The sequence below is a fragment of the Prionailurus bengalensis genome, chromosome B1 (genome assembly GCF_016509475.1).
Source record: "Prionailurus bengalensis isolate Pbe53 chromosome B1, Fcat_Pben_1.1_paternal_pri, whole genome shotgun sequence".
Taxonomy (NCBI): Eukaryota; Metazoa; Chordata; class Mammalia; order Carnivora; family Felidae; genus Prionailurus; species Prionailurus bengalensis.
The window spans coordinates 53,658,117-53,676,116 of record NC_057344.1 but is presented as its reverse complement, the minus strand read 5'-3'; the positions used below and the strand labels follow the sequence as shown (position 1 = coordinate 53,676,116).

Sequence of the window (18,000 nt, the reverse complement as noted above, 5' to 3'; positions counted from 1 at the left end):
GCTGGAACGAAAATCCTAAAATTTGTATAGAGCCACAAAAGACCCTGAACAGCCAAAGTATTGTTGGAAAAGAAAACTAAAGCAAGAGGCATCACAATCCTGGATGTTAGCCTCTACTACAAAGCTGTAATCATCAAGATAGTATGGTATTGGCACAAAAACAGACACAAGGCCAATGGAATAGAATAGAGAACCCAGAATTGGACCCACAAATGTATGGCCAACTAATCTTTGACAAAGCAGGAAAGAGTATCCAATGGAGAAAAGACAGTCTCTTTAGCAAATGGTGCTGGGAGAACCGGACAGCAACATGCAGAAGAAAGAAACTGGACCACTTTCTTACACCATACACAAAAATAAACTCAAAATGGATGAAGGACCTAAATGTGAAACCATCAAAACCCTAGAGGAGAAAACAGGTAACAACCACTTTGACCTTAGCCGCAGTAACTTCTTACTCCACACATCTCCGAAGGCAAGGGAAATAAAAGCAAAAATGAACTGTTGGGACCTCATCAAGATAAAAAGCTTCCACTGCAAGGAAACAATCAACAAAACTAAAAGACAACCTACAGAATGGGAGAAAATATTTGCAATGACATATCTGATAAAGGGTTAATATCCAAAATCTATAAAGAACTTACCAAACTCAACACCTGAAAAACAAATAATCCAGTGAAGAAATGGGCAGAAGACATGAAAAGACACTTTTCCAAAGAAGACATCCAGATGCTCACCATCAGAGAAACACAAATCAAAACCACATTGAGATAATACCTCATGCCTGTCAGAGTTGCTAAAATCAATAACTCAGGAAGCAACAGATGTTGGCAAAGATGTGGAGAAACAGGAACCCTCTTGCACTATTGGTGGGAATACAAATTGGTGCAGTTGCTCTAAAAAGCAGGGTGGAGTTTCCTCAAAAAATTAACAATATAATTACCCTACAACCCAGAAATATCACTACTAGCAATTTATACAAAGTATACAGGAGTGCTAATTCATAGGGGCACATGTATCCCAATGTTTATAGTAGTGCTTTCAACAATAACCAAAGTATGGAAAGAGCCCAAATGTCCATCAGTGATGAATGGATAAAGAAGATGTGGTTTATATATACAATGGAATACTACTTGGCAATGAGAAAGAATAAAATCTAGCCATTTGCGGCAGTGTGGATGGAACTGGAGGATATTATGCTAAGTGAAATAAGTCAGTCAAAGACAGATATCATATGCTTTCACTCACATGTGGAACTTGAGAAACTTAACAGAAGACCATGGGGAAAGAGAAGGGGAGAAATAGTTTCAAACAGAGAGGGAGGCAAACCATAAAAGACTCTGAAATACAGAGAACAAACTGAGAGTTGGTGGGGGTTGCGGGGGAGAGGGGAAAATGGGTAATGGGCATTGAGGAGGGCACTTGTTCAGATGAGCATTGGGTGTTGTACGTAAGTAATGAATCATGGGAATCTACCCCCAAAGCCAAGAGCACACTGTATACATTTTATGTTAGCTAACTTGACAATAAATTATATTTTAAAAAATAAATAAATAAATTACATAAATAAATAAAAGGCAGGAAAAGAAAAAAATATTAAAAAAACTTTAAATATAGATTTGTAAGTTATTTATGTACCATCATTACAATATTAGAGTTTATGTCTTAGACTACATATATATCACCAGTGACTTTTACACATTCCTATATTTTTGTAAGAATAATTAACATCTTTTTATTTCCACTTGAAGAACACCCTTTATCGTTTGTCAGATAGTTCATGGATCTGTGTTTCTGGAGATGACCAGTTTTTGGAGATTTATTAGTTTTCTTTGTTGATGTCACGTTTATCTGATTCTTCATGAGTTAATTCCTTGCACTTGTATCTTCACACTTGAGTAAGCAATCTCTTCCTCTAGACTTCACAGATTTGCTTTGGCAGGGATAGTCCTTCACCAGTCACTTTAGCTTGGGACTCTATATGCATCAGCAGATCATGTCCTTGGGCAGTCAAGGCTGGCTATTGTAGTTTTCATTTGGGTGAGGTTATTGCCCATTCTCTGAGCCCGGGGGGCTGTTGCTGGCTGGGCTCCATAGTTGGATGGGCATGGTGACTGGGTTTTGTTTTCAGGCAGGGTACTGCTGGTTTGTTTCTCTTTCCAAGTGTGACTATAGGATTGGCTCTGTGGCTACCCCAGAATTTCTGGTCATACTTTCTGGTCAGGTGAGACTGGAAATTATATTCAGCAGTCAGGCTAGACTTCAAATTTGCTTCTCTGTGCAAGGCCGTAGGATGGGCTCTGTGGCCACTACAGCTCATTTGCTAGGGATGTGAATGGGAACTGCCCAAAGATCCTTGTTTAGATGGGGCTACCAGCTTGGCCCTACAGATGAACAGAACTACTGATTGAGTTCTCTCTTCGGGTGCTGCCACAAGTGTAGCTGTAGAATGGACTACACAGTTGCCTGGATTCTCTGGTTAAGTTTTTTGGTCAGGTGGAGTTGGGGCTGTCTCCAGCAGTAGGTGGAACTTGAAATGTACTTTACTGCCTGCGTGGGGCCATAGCACAAGATCCATATCTGGCATATCTGATGAATCAAACCAGGTAAAATTGCACACTGAGCTCTCTGGCTAGATACAGCCACTGGCTTGGCTCTACAGATGGGATGAGATGCTAACTGGCATCTCTGCTCAAATGGAGTTGCCTAGAGGAATGTATTTTGCCAAGGTCTTAGTACTGGTTGCTGTAATCCATGCTCCCTTCTCTATTTCTATATTATCCTCAGTGACCAAGTCCCACAGATTTCCCCAGTGATCCCTATGAGGTAAGACAAAAGTGGCTTCCTGGGAATTACCCTGCAGTGCTTGTGGAGCTTGATGTACACCTTGGGCTCCTTAATCCCTACTAGAGAAAATGTAGGCCCAAGTGGGCCTTCTCTGGAAAATGTGCTGGCCCAGGGTAAGGATTGCTGGCCAAGGGTCAAGGTAATTTAGTAAGAGTATAGCCACTGCTCTGTGTTTTATAATGTGGTCTCTCTTGGTCTCTGTGTTCTAAGGGGTTGCTTCAGCCTCAGCCCTTGGTTCTGAAACTTTTGCAATGGTGTTTTGTCTTTGGATAGTTTCTAGTTGGTTTTCCTGTGAGGAGAGCCGAAGTCAGAAACAACCCATGTCTCCACTTAATAATACCAGACTCTAAAATGCATTTTCAAGATAACTTTTGTATATAGTGTGCAGTAAGGGTTTAAATTCACCTTTTTGTATGTGTACTATTGTTCTAATATCATTTTCTGAATATATAGCCTTGGCAACTTTTACTTGCCAATCAAAGATTAAATGACTATGGGGGTTGGGGCACCCGGTGACTCGGCTGAGCATCCCACTTCAGCTCAAGTCAGGATCTCATGGTTCTTGAGTACAAGCCCGCATTGATCTCACTGTTGTCAGGGTAGAGCCTGCTTCATATCTTCTGTCTTCCTCTCTCTCTGCCCCTCCCATCCTGTGCTCCCTTTCTCAAAAGTAAATAAACCTTTAAAAAAGGATTATAGGGGTTAATATTTATCTCTGCATCTTCAATTCTGTTTTATTTATCTACATGTTTATCCTCACACCTTTACCGCACTTTTTTGATAGGTGCAGGTTTATATTTTCGAATCAGGAAGTGGTAATCCTCCAACCTTGTTTTTTCTCCAAATTGTTTTGACTATTTCAGGTGTTTTGTTTTTCCATGTAAATTTTAGAATTACTCAATATCTAAAAAAAATCCCTGATGAAATTTCGGTAGGGATTGAGGTGACTCTATACATTAATTGAGAATGATTTCCACCTTAATAGTAGTGAATCTACTAGCGAATGAACATAGAATATCTATTTTATTTAAATCTTCTTTTGCTTCACTTGGGAAAGATTTGTAATTTTTAGTGTACAAATCTTGATTTTTTTTCCTGTCTTTGTTAAATGTTTCTAAGTACTTAAATTTTTTGATGCTACTGTTACAGAAATTGTGTTCTTAATGTCAATTTTTGATTGTTCATTGCTCATAGAAATGTATTTACTTTTTTTTATATTGATATTGTATCCTGTGGTATTTCTGTACTTAGTTTAAGTTTTTAGTGTGTTTCCTAGTACTTTTGGTATACAGGATCATGCCATTCGCAAGAAGTTTTACTTCTTCTTTCCAATCTAAATGCCTTTTATTTCCTTTTTTGCTTAATTGCACTATGTTTGTTGCATTATGCTAAATTATTTCCATATAGTAAGTATGCTTTTTCCAGGCAAATTACATGGGAGGAGTCCTAAATTTGTGTTTTCTCATTTTTCTTTATATTTCCTGTTTTCATTGCATAATCAGTGAATTATCATAATTTTAAAAATTTTACTTTTCTTTTATCCATATTCTTTTGATTATTTTCCAATTATTTCAATGGAAATTACTCCAAATGTTGTATATGGGAAGGAAAATGGTACTCGTGCTGAAGAAAAAAGTGTTTTATATGGTATAAATCAATTTATGTTATATGTGTACAAGTAACATATTTATACATGTGTGTAAACAAACACACACACATAAGTAAATGGTAATAAATAACCTGTTAATTTGCATATAAACTAAATCTGTTTATTATCTTTTTTGCTTCAGAATTTACATTCTTGTTCTTAACATGATAGTATACTATTATAGGATGAATTACACCACTAAAAAAGTCATACGTTGGTCCAAACTCCAAGTACGTCATAATGTGACTATATTTGGAGATCCTTTAAGGATCCTTAAAGATCCTTGAAAAGAGGTCATTAAGGTGTGCCCTAATCCACTATGACTGGTATCCTTATAAGAAAGGGAAATTTGACACAGACATTTACAGAGTGAAGGTAATGTGAAAATTCAGCCAGAAGAGAGCTTAAAGGTAGCTTGGGAGAGAAATGATCCAGAACCTTCCCTCATGCCCCTCAGCAGAATCAACCCTGCCAATACCTTGATCTCAGATTTCCAGCCTCCAGAACTGTGAGAAAATAAATTTCCATTGTTTCAGCCCCCAGTCTGTAGTACTTTAATATGGCAACCCTGGCAGACTAACACATACTTGAATCGCAACAGAGTAGTGTACATCTGTCTGAAAAGAATTATATTTTTGTCACTTTAATTTCTTTAATAACTAGGACAGTGATGGTTCTTCAGCCCTTAATTGAAAGTCATCAAGTGTCAGAGAAGGGATTCTCTGCTGTTCCTCTAATTCTAGATGTTCCAATTGATGTGTAGAAACGATTGTCATATCTTTAATGCTAAGAAATTTTTGTAATTGCATTGGTTTTCTTATATATTACATCTATATATTATTATACATCTATATATAATGTATATTATATATATCTCCATGTATAGATAGATAGATATAGATATAGATATAGATATAGATATAGATGATATAGATATATGCAGGTCAGACTTAAAGAATCACAGAGGCGGGGCGCCTGGGTGGCGCAGTCGGTTGAGCGTCCGACTTCAGCCAGGTCACGATCTCACGGTCCGTGAGTTCGAGCCCCACGTCAGGCTCTGGGCTGATGGCTCAGAGCCTGGAGCCTGTTTCCGATTCTGTGTCTCCCTCTCTCTCTGCCCCTCCCCCGTTCATGCTCTGTCTCTCTCTGTCCCAAAAATAAATAAACGTTGGAAAAAAATTAAAAAAAAAAAAAAAAAGAATCACAGAGTCAAGGCAACCTGTCCATGCTCTACACTTAGCTTTGAGATAACCCTCTAGGCTTTATACCGTAATTTTCTGGGAAGATAGGCAATGATCAGACTTTCTGATGCAATCATTTCTTGTCCACGGCATAAAATTAGTTACTCAAGTATAATAAGACCTGTGCTTAGTAACTCAAGCTTCTTAATTCATAACAACTAATTAAGTAATTGACAGAATAAACAGACATGTAAATGTTAGGTGTGACTCAGCCCAACTCAGTGCATTCATATGTATTTCTAGACAGTTGTTATTTGTAAGATATTTTGTGTGGCATAATGGTTCTGGGAAAAGGATACCTTAATTGGGAGAAATAAAAACCATGATCTTTTACTTCATATAATATAAATTAGTTTGAGAGATAAGGTTATAGGTCTAAGTAAGTTTATACTTATTTGCTTAAATAAGATTTATGTAAACCTTGCTATACAAGAGAGGCTATGGTGAAAGAGATAAATAAGTCACCAATGTGGTATCTAAATAATGTTTTTAGCCTCTTTGAACTTCCCACATTCTCTTCATTGTTCTCTGCTAGGTGACAACCTTGCTTCAGAATTTACTAAAAAATATAATCCAACAGAGAAGAAAATCTCTCATAGTACCACAGATAAATCTAGAAATAAAAGGTCTGAGGATTTCTTCACCCTAGCAAAAACCATTTTATTTCATTTGGTTTGATATTTCATTTTAAAACATCATTCTCTTTGGTTTTCTCCAACATCCTCTCCAGTTTTTTTCAAAGATTTTTTCCTTTGAGTATATGACTCTGACTCCCTCATCCCCTTCTCCACTTTACTGGCTCCCTGGTCCAACATTATAATTTGTCCTTTCTCTACTGGCTCAATCTTTTCTGTACACACTATGCTGTGTCTCCAACATCTAAAATCACAGCCTTTACTACAAACACTCCTCTTCCTATAGTCTTTCACAACCTTGACAGTACAATTGCTCTAAGGGATATCTTTACACATGTGCTCTCTTCTTTCTTTCATGCCCTAGGGTGCCTATCAAAAAGGTAAAACTCTTCTTATCAAGGTACTGCATAATTTCTAATCCATCATGTCAAAGGGGCAGTCCACTCCTCATCTTCCTGACATGGAAAACTTTTTTTCCCTGGTTTTCATGAAAACACAATCTCTCATTACTAATCCATTGTCTGCTTTGTTGCTTCTTCTCCTTTGCTTTCTTTTTTTTTTTTCTTCAATATATGAAATTTATTGTCAAATTGGTTTCCATACAACACCCAATGCTCATCCCAAGAGTGCCCTCCTCAATACCCATCACCCACCCCCCCCCTCCCACCCCCCATCAACCCTCAGTTTGTTGTCAGTTTTTAAGAGTCTCTTATGCTTTGGCTCTCTCCCCCTCTAACCTCTTTTTTTTTCCTTCCCCTCCCCCATGGGTTTCTGTTAAGTTTCTCAGGATCCACATAAGAGTGAAAACATGTGGTATCTGTCTTTCTCTGTATGGCTTTTTTCACTTAGCATCACACTCTCCAGTTCCATCCATGTTGCTACAAAGGGCCATATTTCATTCTTTCTCATTGCCACATAGTACTCCATTGTGTATATAAACCACAATTTCTTTATCCATTCATCAGTTGATGGACATTTAGGCTCTTTCCGTAATTTGGCTATTGTTGAGAGTGCTGCTATAAACATCGGGGTACAAGTGCCCCTATGCATCAGTACTCCTGTATCCCTTGGGTCAATTCCTAGCAGTGCTATTGCTGGGTCATAGGGTAGGTCTATTTTTAATTTTTTGAGGAACCTTCACACTGTTTCCAGAGTGGCTGCACCAATTTGCATTCCCACCAACAGTGCAAGAGGGTTCCCGTTTCTCCACATCATCTCCAGCATCTATAGTCTCCTGATTTGTTCATTTTGGCCACTCTGACTGGCATGAGGTGATATCTGAGGGTGGTTTTGATTTGTATTTCCCTGATGAGGAGCGACGTTGAGCATCTTTTCATGTGCCTGTTGGCCATCCGGATGTCTTCTTTAGAGAAGTGTCTATTCATGTTTTCTGCCCATTTCTTCACTGGGTTATTTGTTTTTTGGGTGTGGAGTTTGGTGAGCTCTTTATAGATTTTGGATACTAGCCGTTTGTCTGATAAGTCATTTGCAAATATCTTTTCCCATTCTATTGGTTGCCTTTTAGTTTTGTTGATTGTTTCCTTTGCTGTGCAGAAGCTTTTTATCTTCATAAGGTCCCAGCAGTTCATTTTTGCTTTTAATTCCCTTGCCTTTGGGGATGTGTCAAGTAAGAAATTGCTACGGCTGAGGTCAGAGAGGTCTTTTCCTGCTTTCTCCTCTAGGGTTTTGATGGTTTCCTGTCTCACATTCAGGTCCTTATCCATTTTGAGTTTGTTTTTGTGAATGGTGTGAGAAAGTGGTCTAGTTTCAATCTTCTGCATGTTGCTGTCCAGTTCTCCCAGCTCCATTTGTTAAAGAGGCTGTCTTTTTTCCATTGGATGTTCTTTCCTGCTTTGTCAAAGATGAGTTGGCCATAGGTTTGTGGGTCTAGTTCTGGGGTTTCTATCTATTCCATTGGTCTATGTGTCTGTTTTTGTGCCAATACCATGCTGTCTTGATGATGACAGCTTTGTAGTAGAGGCTAAAGTCTGGGATTGTGATGCCTCCCACTTTGGTCTTCTTCAAAATTACTTTGGCTATTCAGGGCCTTTTGTGGTTCGATAAATTTTAGGATTGCTTGTTCTAGTTTCGAGAAGAATGCTGGTGCAATTTTGATTGGGATTGCACTGAATGTGTAGATAGCTTTGGGTAGTATTGACATTTTAACAATATTTATTCTTCCAATCTATGAGCATGGAATGTTTTTCCATTTCTTTAAATCTTCTTCAATTTCCTTCATAAGCTTTCTATATTTTTCAGCATACAGATCTTTTACATCTTTGGTTAGATTTATTCCTAGGTATTTTATGCTTCTTGGTGCAATTGTGAATGGGATCAGTTTCTCTATTTGTCTTTCTGTTGCTTCATTGTTAGTGTATAAGAATGAAACTGATTTCTGTACATTAATTTTGTATCCTGCAACTTTGCTGAATTCATGTATCAGTTCTAACAGACTTTTGGTGGAGTCTATCAGATTTTCCATGTATAATATCATGTCATCTGCAAAAAGTGAAAGCTTAACTTCATCTTTGCCAATTGTGATGCCTTTGATTTCCTTTTGTTGTCTGATTGCTGATGCTAGAACTTCCAACACTATGTTAAACCACAGCGGTCACAGTGGACATCCCTGTCATGTTCCTCATATCAGGGAAAAAGCTCTCAGTTTTTCCCCGTTGAGGATGATGTTAGCTGTGGGCTTTTCATGAATGGCTTTTATGATGTTTAACTATGTTCCTTCTATCCTGACTTTCTCAAGGGTTTTTATTAAGAAAGGGTGCTGAATTTTGTCAAATGCTTTTTCTGCATAGATTGACAGGATCATATGGTTCTTATCTTTCCTTTTATTAATGTGATGTATCACGTTGATTGATTTGCGAATGTTGAACCAGCCCTGCAGCCCAGGAATGAATCCCACTTGATCGCGGTGAATAATTCTTTTTATATGCTGTTGAATTCGATTTGCTAGTATCTTATTGAGAATTTTTGCATCCATATTCATCAGGGATATTGGCCTGTAGTTCTCTTTTTTACTGGGTCTCTGTCTGGTTAGGGATCAAAGTAATACTGGCTTCATGGAAGGAGTCTGAAAGTTTTCCTTCCCTTTCTATTTTTTGGAATAGCTTGAGAAGGATAGGTATTATCTCTGCTTTAAACATCTGGTAGAACTCCCCTGGGAAGCCATCTGGTCCTGGACTCTTATTTGTTGGGAGATTTTTGATAACTGATTCAATTTCCTCGCTGGTTATGGGTCTGTTCAAGCTTTCTATTTCCTCCTGATTGAGTTTTGGAAGCATGTGGGTGCTTAGGAATTTGTCCATTTCTTCCAGGTTGTATAGTTTGTTGGCATATAGTTTTTCATAGTATTCCCTGATAATTGCTTGTATCTCTGAAGGATTGGTTGTAATAATTCCATTTTCATTCATGATTTTATCTATTTGGGTCATCTCCCTTTTCTTTGTGAGAAGCCTGGCTAGAGGCTTATCAATTTTGTTTATTTTTTCAAAAAACCAACTCTTGGGGCGCCTGGGTGGCGCAGTCGGTTTAGAGTCCGACTTCAGCCAGGTCACGATCTCGCGGTCCGTGAGTTCGAGCCCCGTGTCAGGCTCTGGGCTAATGGCTCAGAGCCTGGAGCCTGTTTCCTATTCTGTGTCTCCCTCTCTCTCTGCCCCTCCCCCGTTCATGCTCTGTCTCTCTCTGTCCAAAAAATAAATAAATGTTGAAAAAAAAAATTAAAAAAAAAAAAACCAACTCTTGGTTTCATTGATCTGCTCTACAGTTTTTTTAGATTCTATGTTTTTTATTTCTGCTCTGATCTTTATTATTTCTCTTCTTCTGCTGGGTTTAGGCTGCCTTTGCTGTTCTGCTTCTAGTTCCTTTAGGTGTGCTGTTAGATTTTGTATTTGGGATTTTTCTCGTTTCTTGAGATAGGCCTGGATTGCAATGTATGTTCCTCGCAGGACTGCCTTTGCTGCATCCCAAAGCGTTTGGATTGTTATATTTTCATTTTCATTTATTTCCATATATTTTTTAATTTCTTCTCTAATTGCCTGGTTGACCCACTCATTCTTTAGTAGGGTGTTCTTTAACCTCCATGCTTTTGGAGGTTTTCCAGACTTTTTCCTGTGGTTGATTTTAAGCTTAATAGCATTGTGGTCTGAAAGTAGGCATGGTATGATCTCAATTCTTGTATACTTATGAAGGGCTGTTTTGTGACCCAGTATGTAATCTATCTTGGAGAATTTTCCATGTGCACTCAAAAAAAAAGTATATTCTGTTGCTTTGGGATGCAGAGTTCTAAATATATGTCAAGTCCATCTGATCCAATGTATCATTCAGGGCCCTTGTTTCTTTATTAACCATGTGTCTAGATGATCTATCCATTGTTGTAAGTGGAGTGTTAAAGTCCCCTGCAATTACCATATTCTTATCAATAAGGTTGCTTATGTTTGTGAGCAATTGTTTTATATATTTGGGGGTTCCCATATTCGGTACATAGACCTTTATAATTGTTAGCTCTTCCTCATGGATAGACCCTGTAATTATTATATAATGCCCTTCTTCATCTCTTGTTACAGCCTTTAATTTAAAGTCTAGTTTGTCTGATATAAGTATGGCTACTCCAGCTTTTTTTTGACTTCCAGTGGCATGATAAATAGTTCTCCATCCCCTCACTTTCAATCTGAAGGTGTCCTCAGGTCTAAAATGGGTCTCTTGTAGACAGCAAATAGATTGGTCTTGTTTTTTATCCATTCTGATACCCTATGTCTTTTGATTGGCACATTTTGTCCGTTTACGTTCAGTGTTATTATAGAAAGATATGGGTTTAGAGTCATTGTGATGTCTGTAGGTTTCCTGCTTGCAGCGATGTTTCTGGTAGTTTGTCTCACAGGATCCCCCTTAGGATCTCTTGTAAGGCTGGTTTAGTGGTGATGAATTCCTTCAGTTTTTGTTTGTTTGGGAAGACCTTTATATCTCCTTCTATTCTAAATGACAGACTTGTTGGATAAAGGATTCTCGGCTGCATATTTTTTCTGGTCATCACATTGAAGATTTCCTGCCATTCCTTTCTGGCCCGCCAAGTTTCAGTAGAGAGACCGGTCACGAATCTTATCGGTCTCCCTTTATATGTTAGAGAATGTTTCTCCCTAGCTGTTTTCAGAATTTTCTCTTTATCCTTGTATTTTGCCAGTTTCACTATGATATATCGTGCAGAAGATCGATGCAAGTTACGTCTGAAGGGAGTTCTCTGTGCCTCTTGGATTTCAATGCCTTTTTCCTTCCCAAGATCAGGGAAGTTCTCAGCTATGATTTGTTCAAGTACACCTTCAGCCCCTTTCTCTCTTCTTCTGGATATTGTTCCATTTGATTGCATCACTTAGTTTTCTAATTCTCCCCTCATGATCCTGGATTATTTTTTTATCTTTTTCTCAGCTTCCTCTTTTTCCATAACTTTATCTTCTAATTCACCTATTTGCCCCTGGGCCTCTTCAATCCACACTGTGGCTGCCTCCCTTTTATTTTGCATTTCATTTATAGCATTTTTTAATTCATCATGACTATTTTTTAGTTCCTTGATCTCTGCAGTAATAGATTCTCTGCTGTCTTGTATGCCTTTTTCAAACCCAATGATTAATCTTATGACCATTATTCTAAATTCTTGTTCCATTATATTGCTTATATCTGCTTTGATCATTTCTTTAGCTGTCACTTCTTTCTGGAATTTCTTTTGAGGGGAATTCTCCCATTTCATAATTTTGGCTAGTTTTCTGTCCATTATGAGTTTTAAAAGCTTGTTATGTGCTCTGCATCTGTGAGCACTGCTATATTAAAGGGTGGTCATCTACTATCCAGGGCCTGGCCCTTTAAGAGGTGTTTTTTGGAGAGTGTTACTTTCTTTCTGTTGTGTTTTTGGTTATTTTATTTCTTTACTCGTAATGATGTTTTGGACCCACCACAGGTGTGCTTTGATTTTTTTCCTTGAAGTAACCCTGGAAAGGAAAACAAACAGATGAACATGAAACAAAGACACGCAAACACACAAATAAAACAAACAAGTAAACAGATACACACACAAACACAAACAAAAACAATCCAAAAGCAAAAAACCAGAAACAAGTACAAGTAAAGAACAGAGTAGAGGCGGTGCTGATGGAAGAACACATAGAAAGAGAGAAATGACAGGGGCAGGGACAAAGAGAAAATAAACATTGACAGGCCGAGAGACTAAATGGCTTAAACCAGGGAAAGAAAGGAAAATAAAGAAGGAGGGGACTGGGACGAAGATAAAGGTACCCGGACAGAGAATCTATACGGCTTGATTATTCCAGAGAGAGAGAAAGGAAAGCACAGAAGGAGATGTAGAACATGTATGAAGAGAATGGATTAAATATGTCTTCTTAAACAAACCAACAACCAGAGTAACCAGCTAGAGGAGGAAAGAGATAAGAAGGGAGAATACATCTAAATAACAAAAATTGTCCTGGAATTAATCCAGGCTAGGCAGCATCACTGGTCTGGATGATGGAGCCATCTGGTTGCACAGCATCTATCTGCTACAGCAGATGCACCGTTACCCGGCATGGAGGGGAGTGGTTTGGTGTAGGCTGGTCCCACCTCCACTATAGGTCCTGCCTTTTGTGGTGGTGGGGGTGGAGGGTGGGAAATGGCGATGCCCAGTCCATTCTCCACGACCTGGTGGACTCCATTCAAATTGTCCTTACTGTGTTGCAGGTGCAGTGGGGGAGTCCTTCTGGCTTCACTGACTCCCCTGACCCTGTGCTTTGCTAGGATTCAAAATCCCACTCTGTGCACTCTCCCACTGAGGAGGTGCCTCTCTGTTCAGCTTGAGATGTGGTCCCAGCTGGCTTTTTCTATGCCGCAGCACTTCAGGGAGCACTTCCAGCTGTGGACTGCACCGCTGACATAGCTGCCAAGCCTGGGGGTGGCGGAGACAGCAGGCTTTGTTCTATCCGACAGCACTCCAGGGAGGGGACCACTTTCTCCTACTGCAGCCTGCACCCTGACCTACCACAGAACCTGGCTCCCCTCCCCATGTGTGCGAATGGGGCAGCTGGCCCCAGTCCAAAGAAAGCCCCACAGTTAACTATGGGATCTCTCTCAGTCCCAGTCCAAGGTTTATCTCTTGTCCAGATACAGTCCTATGCTTCCCCAGCCACTCTTTCTCTTCCCTTTGTCTTTCCACAAAAGGGGATCCTTCCCCTTGATGCCTATGCAGCCCGTTTTATCTCTTCCAGTTCACAATCACCCACCTATATCCCATCAAGGATGTCCCAGTATCTCCTTTTAAGACTCAGTCTCTTTTCCTCTCAGACTTCTGGGGTTCAAAGTCCTTTGGCTTGAGTAATTCTTTGTTTGAGAGATGCGGGAAGTACAGATACCTCTATTTCCCTGCCATGTTGGCCCGCCTTCTCCCTCTCATTGAATGTTTTCAGGGTATTTAGTTACATTTAGAGGGAACAAGCAGAGAAACTGAGTTTATATGACCTTGTTGCAGAAATTAAATTGGCCAATTTTTTTGAATGATGTTCTATATTAAAAATGTAATAAAGTATAAACACTATTGAGTAACATTCCAAAGAACAATAAAAGTCAAGTCAACCATTTTTTATTACGTAAAGAATTAAGATAGGCATTATAGGAGATACCAACATTTGTGAAAGGCACAAATAATGCTCTTGAGTATTTCTAGTCTGATAAGCCTAGTAAGAATAATGTAAGGAAGAAAAAAGAAATAAACCTTTTTGCTTCAGGGAGGTATGCGGTAAGCACCATGAAAAATATTTAAATTAATATTAAATTAATATTAAATTATATTTATATTTATGTTAAATTAATATTAAAATATCATAATATTAAAAAACATTATAAGTGCTTTTTACAAAAAAAAAATGTCTCTTAACTAATCAGTTGAGTTTGAAAAACAGAAAGAGGTATTACTATTTATGCCAATTTAACGTGTAAATTGAGACAATCTCAGCAATATATGGTCACCTAACTCTAAGACCCTTCTGTTTTAACTATTAATTTTGGAAATGTTCATGCATATGCATATTTATAGAATAGTACAATAAATCCCTATTTTCCCATCATCTAGGTTTAATAACTATAAATATGTAGCCAGTTTTCATTCTTCTATATACCCTGAGTCCCTTTTTGCTGGATTAATTCTTAAGAGCAAATTCTAGGAAGTTTCCTGGGTTATTCCTTGAGCAAACACTAATTACTTTTATTGCATGCCTTTTTCTTTTTCTTCACCAGGCATAACCACTTCCATCCACATGTTGCTTTTTGTTTTACTTATAGGGGTGATACTGTAATGGTTCAACTCTGCCAGAACACAGATCCCAAATGATTAGCCCTTCATATTGACCAGCTCAGGATAAGAAGCCAGAGCATCTGGACCAATATTTCCATAATGGTGGCTGCATAATGACTGTGATTAAAGGTCTCCTATACATGAGGATCATATTTCTGCTACACTGGTTTGGGGTGTGTCTGTTCTTTTGTGGACACACCCAGGCTGAGCACCCCCAGTCTAATAGTCCTCCAGAAGTGGTGATTCCTTTGAGGATACCTGGCACTGGCAGAGGCATGAAGCCTTCAGGCTGGCTCTCTTACAGCCTGCATTTTGGGGGCAAGAGACACATTGTCCATATAAAGGTCAAGAAGCATTTGCTGTCCAGACACCTCCCAGTGTTCACCTATACAGACCAGGGTGCTCTCCTTGAGGACCAACCTTTTGTTCAGAATGACTGCTACTATCATGGCTATGTGGAGGGAGACCCAGAATCCCTGGTCGCCCTCAGTTACTGTTTTGGTGGTTTTCGAGGATTGTTACAGATAAATGACATTGCTTATGAAATTGAGCCCATGACTTTTTCTACTAACTTTGAACATCTGGTATATAAAATGGAGAGTGAGGAAGCCCAATTCCCAATCATGAACTCTGACTTTATGCGAGAGAAAACTGTACCCCAATGGGAGTCTCAAGAGATTGATAATTCTACTCAGAAACAAAGTTCTTATATGGGCTGGTGGCTCCATATGTTTGTTATTGAAATAGCAGTGGTGGTGGACCATAGTTTATATCTTCATATAAAAAAGAACATTTCAAAGTTTAATGAAGACCTATATACTATTGTAAATATAGTGGATTCCATTTATGACGTCTTGGGTCTTAAATTGCTATTGTTTGGTTTGGAGTTCTGGACTGAAAAAAACTACATTGAAGTAAATGATATAAGGAGATCTCTGAGATATTTTTGCCTTTGGAAAAAGGAAAACCTTGATATCCGCCTACCACATGATACTATACATCTTTTTATAAATAAGACAGTACGAGGAATGAGTGGCTTAGGCTACGTTCAAGGACTGTGTCAATCACACATTAATTGCGCAATTGTTACTAATGTAGAAAAAACCTTGGGCACTGTTGCAATTGCAATGGCTCATCATATTGGTCATAATTTGGGTATGATTCACGATACTGACTTTTGTACATGTGCAGTGCCTAAATGCATAATGCATTTTTCAAACCCACCAATAACTAAATTTAGCAATTGTAGTTATTCTTATTTTTGGAGATATTCTATACACCAGGTAAAATGTTTGTTCTACACTATACACACAAAGGACATATTTTCACAGACACGTTGTGGGAATGGTATTGTTGAAGATGAAGAGGAGTGTGACTGTGGACCTTTACAGAGTTGTGCAAAAGATGCCTGCTGTCTGTCAAACTGCACTTTGAGCTTTGGGTCTACATGTGCTTTTGGGCTTTGTTGCAAGGACTGCCAGTTATTACCATCAGGAAAAATATGTAGAAAGCAGGTCAATGAATGTGATCTTCCAGAGTGGTGCGATGGCATATCCCACATGTGCCCAGATGATGTCTATGTGGAGGATGGAATTCCTTGTAATGAAAGTGCCTATTGCTATGAGAAGAACTGTAATGACCGCAATGAACAGTGTAAGCAGCTTTTTGGCCAAGAGGCAACGAGTGCGAGTCAGAGTTGCTACAAAAAAATAAACACTCTTGGTGATCGTTTTGGTAACTGTGGTCTCAAAAATGCTGCATATATAAAATGTAATATCTCAGACAGCCTGTGTGGCAGAGTTCAGTGTAAGAATGTGACAGAAATTCCCACTCTGCACGAACATTATACTGTGCATCAATTTCACTCCAATGACGGCGTCTGCTGGGGTATTGACTACCACTCTGGGATGCCCATACCTGATATTGGTGAAGTGAAAGATGGCACAGAGTGTGGCCCAGAACATCTCTGCATCGACAGGCAGTGTGTCCATATATCTCGCTTGGATAGTAGTTGTTCACCTAAGTTCTGTAACTTGAGGGGAATTTGCAACAATAAACATCACTGCCATTGCAACTATTTGTGGGATCCACCCAACTGCCTAAAACGGGGCAATGGAGGTAGTGTTGATAGTGGACCACCCCCGAAGAGAGAAAAAATAAAGAGGGGTTACTTGTTAGCATTCTCACTTCTTTGGTTGCTTCTCTTATTATGTTGTCTTATTTGTCTTTGCATGAAGAAAAAATCAAAGGAAAAGGAAGCTGAAAGTGCAAAACAAACACAAACGTTTCCTTTAAAACAGGTGCAAAAGGTTCCTTCAAAACAGATGCTAAATGTTCCTACTCAACCTGAAAAACCAGCACAAAATGTTCCTCCAAAACCAGAGAGTAAGGCTCCTTCAAGACAAGAGAGTAAGGCTCCTTCAAGACAAGAGAGTAAGGCTCCTTCAAGACAAGAGAGTAAGGCTCCTTCAACACAAGAGAGTAGGCCCCCTTCAAGACAAGAGAGTAGGGCTCCTTCAAGACAAGAGAGTAGGGCTCCTTCAAGACAAGAGAGTAGGGCTCCTTCAAGACAAGAGAGTAGGGCTCCTTCAAGACAAGAGAGTAGGGCTCCTTCAAGACAAGAGAGTAGGGCTCCTTCAAGACAAGAGAGTAGGGCTCCTTCAAGACAAGAGAGTAGGGCTCCTTCAAGACAAGAGAGTAAGGCTACTTTAAGACAAGAGAGTAGGGCTCCTTCAAGACAAGTGAGTAAGGTTTCGACTCAATCTGCAAAACAACAAAAAGCTCAACCCTCAAAACCACCACAAAAACTTCAGAGTCAAGCTAGCCTATCGCTTCAACAGGGTAAAGGTGGGAAACAAAGGCCATCACTAGTAAAAAATGTACCCAAATAAGTATGCATTAAACAAGGTTCTTCCTGGAATGTTTCTCCTTGTTCTTCATTATTTTAAACAATTAGAAGATCCATTTTGCCTAAAATTTCTTTCTTTATATTTTCTGGGAAAAAGCATGGCACATGGGTTGTGTACCAGTTTTCAAGTTACTCAGCTTCAAATCCCCTTCCCATTTTGTACACTTCATCACAGGGACGATATTCTGCTGTACCAGGCCCTCTTCCTATAGGGATCTGCAATAAGGGGAATGAGCGAGAGTTTGGAAACCTGGGAGATCTGTTTGCTTCCTGTATGTCAATATCACCTCAATAACATGTTTTACACTGTCAGTTATACTTCGTTTACATATTTTTTCACTAAAATATTTATTGAAAATACTTATTTCTTTACTTATTTATGTATA

The 18,000-nt window shown here is 38.9% G+C and overlaps 1 protein-coding gene across 2 annotated transcripts in view; it reads left to right on the top strand.

Moving 5' to 3' along the window:
- Positions 1 to 17,626, top strand: part of ADAM29 (ADAM metallopeptidase domain 29) — a 77,725-nt gene extending 60,099 nt beyond the window's left edge. For both annotated transcript variants that reach the window (XM_043565352.1, XM_043565345.1), the window contains one exon: positions 14,694 to 17,626. In XM_043565352.1, the coding sequence (XP_043421287.1) occupies positions 14,820 to 17,597 (2,778 nt within the window). In that variant the 5' untranslated portion in view covers positions 14,694 to 14,819 and the 3' untranslated portion in view covers positions 17,598 to 17,626. The remainder of the gene's footprint in view (positions 1 to 14,693) is intronic.
- Positions 17,627 to 18,000: the final 374 nt, after the last annotated feature.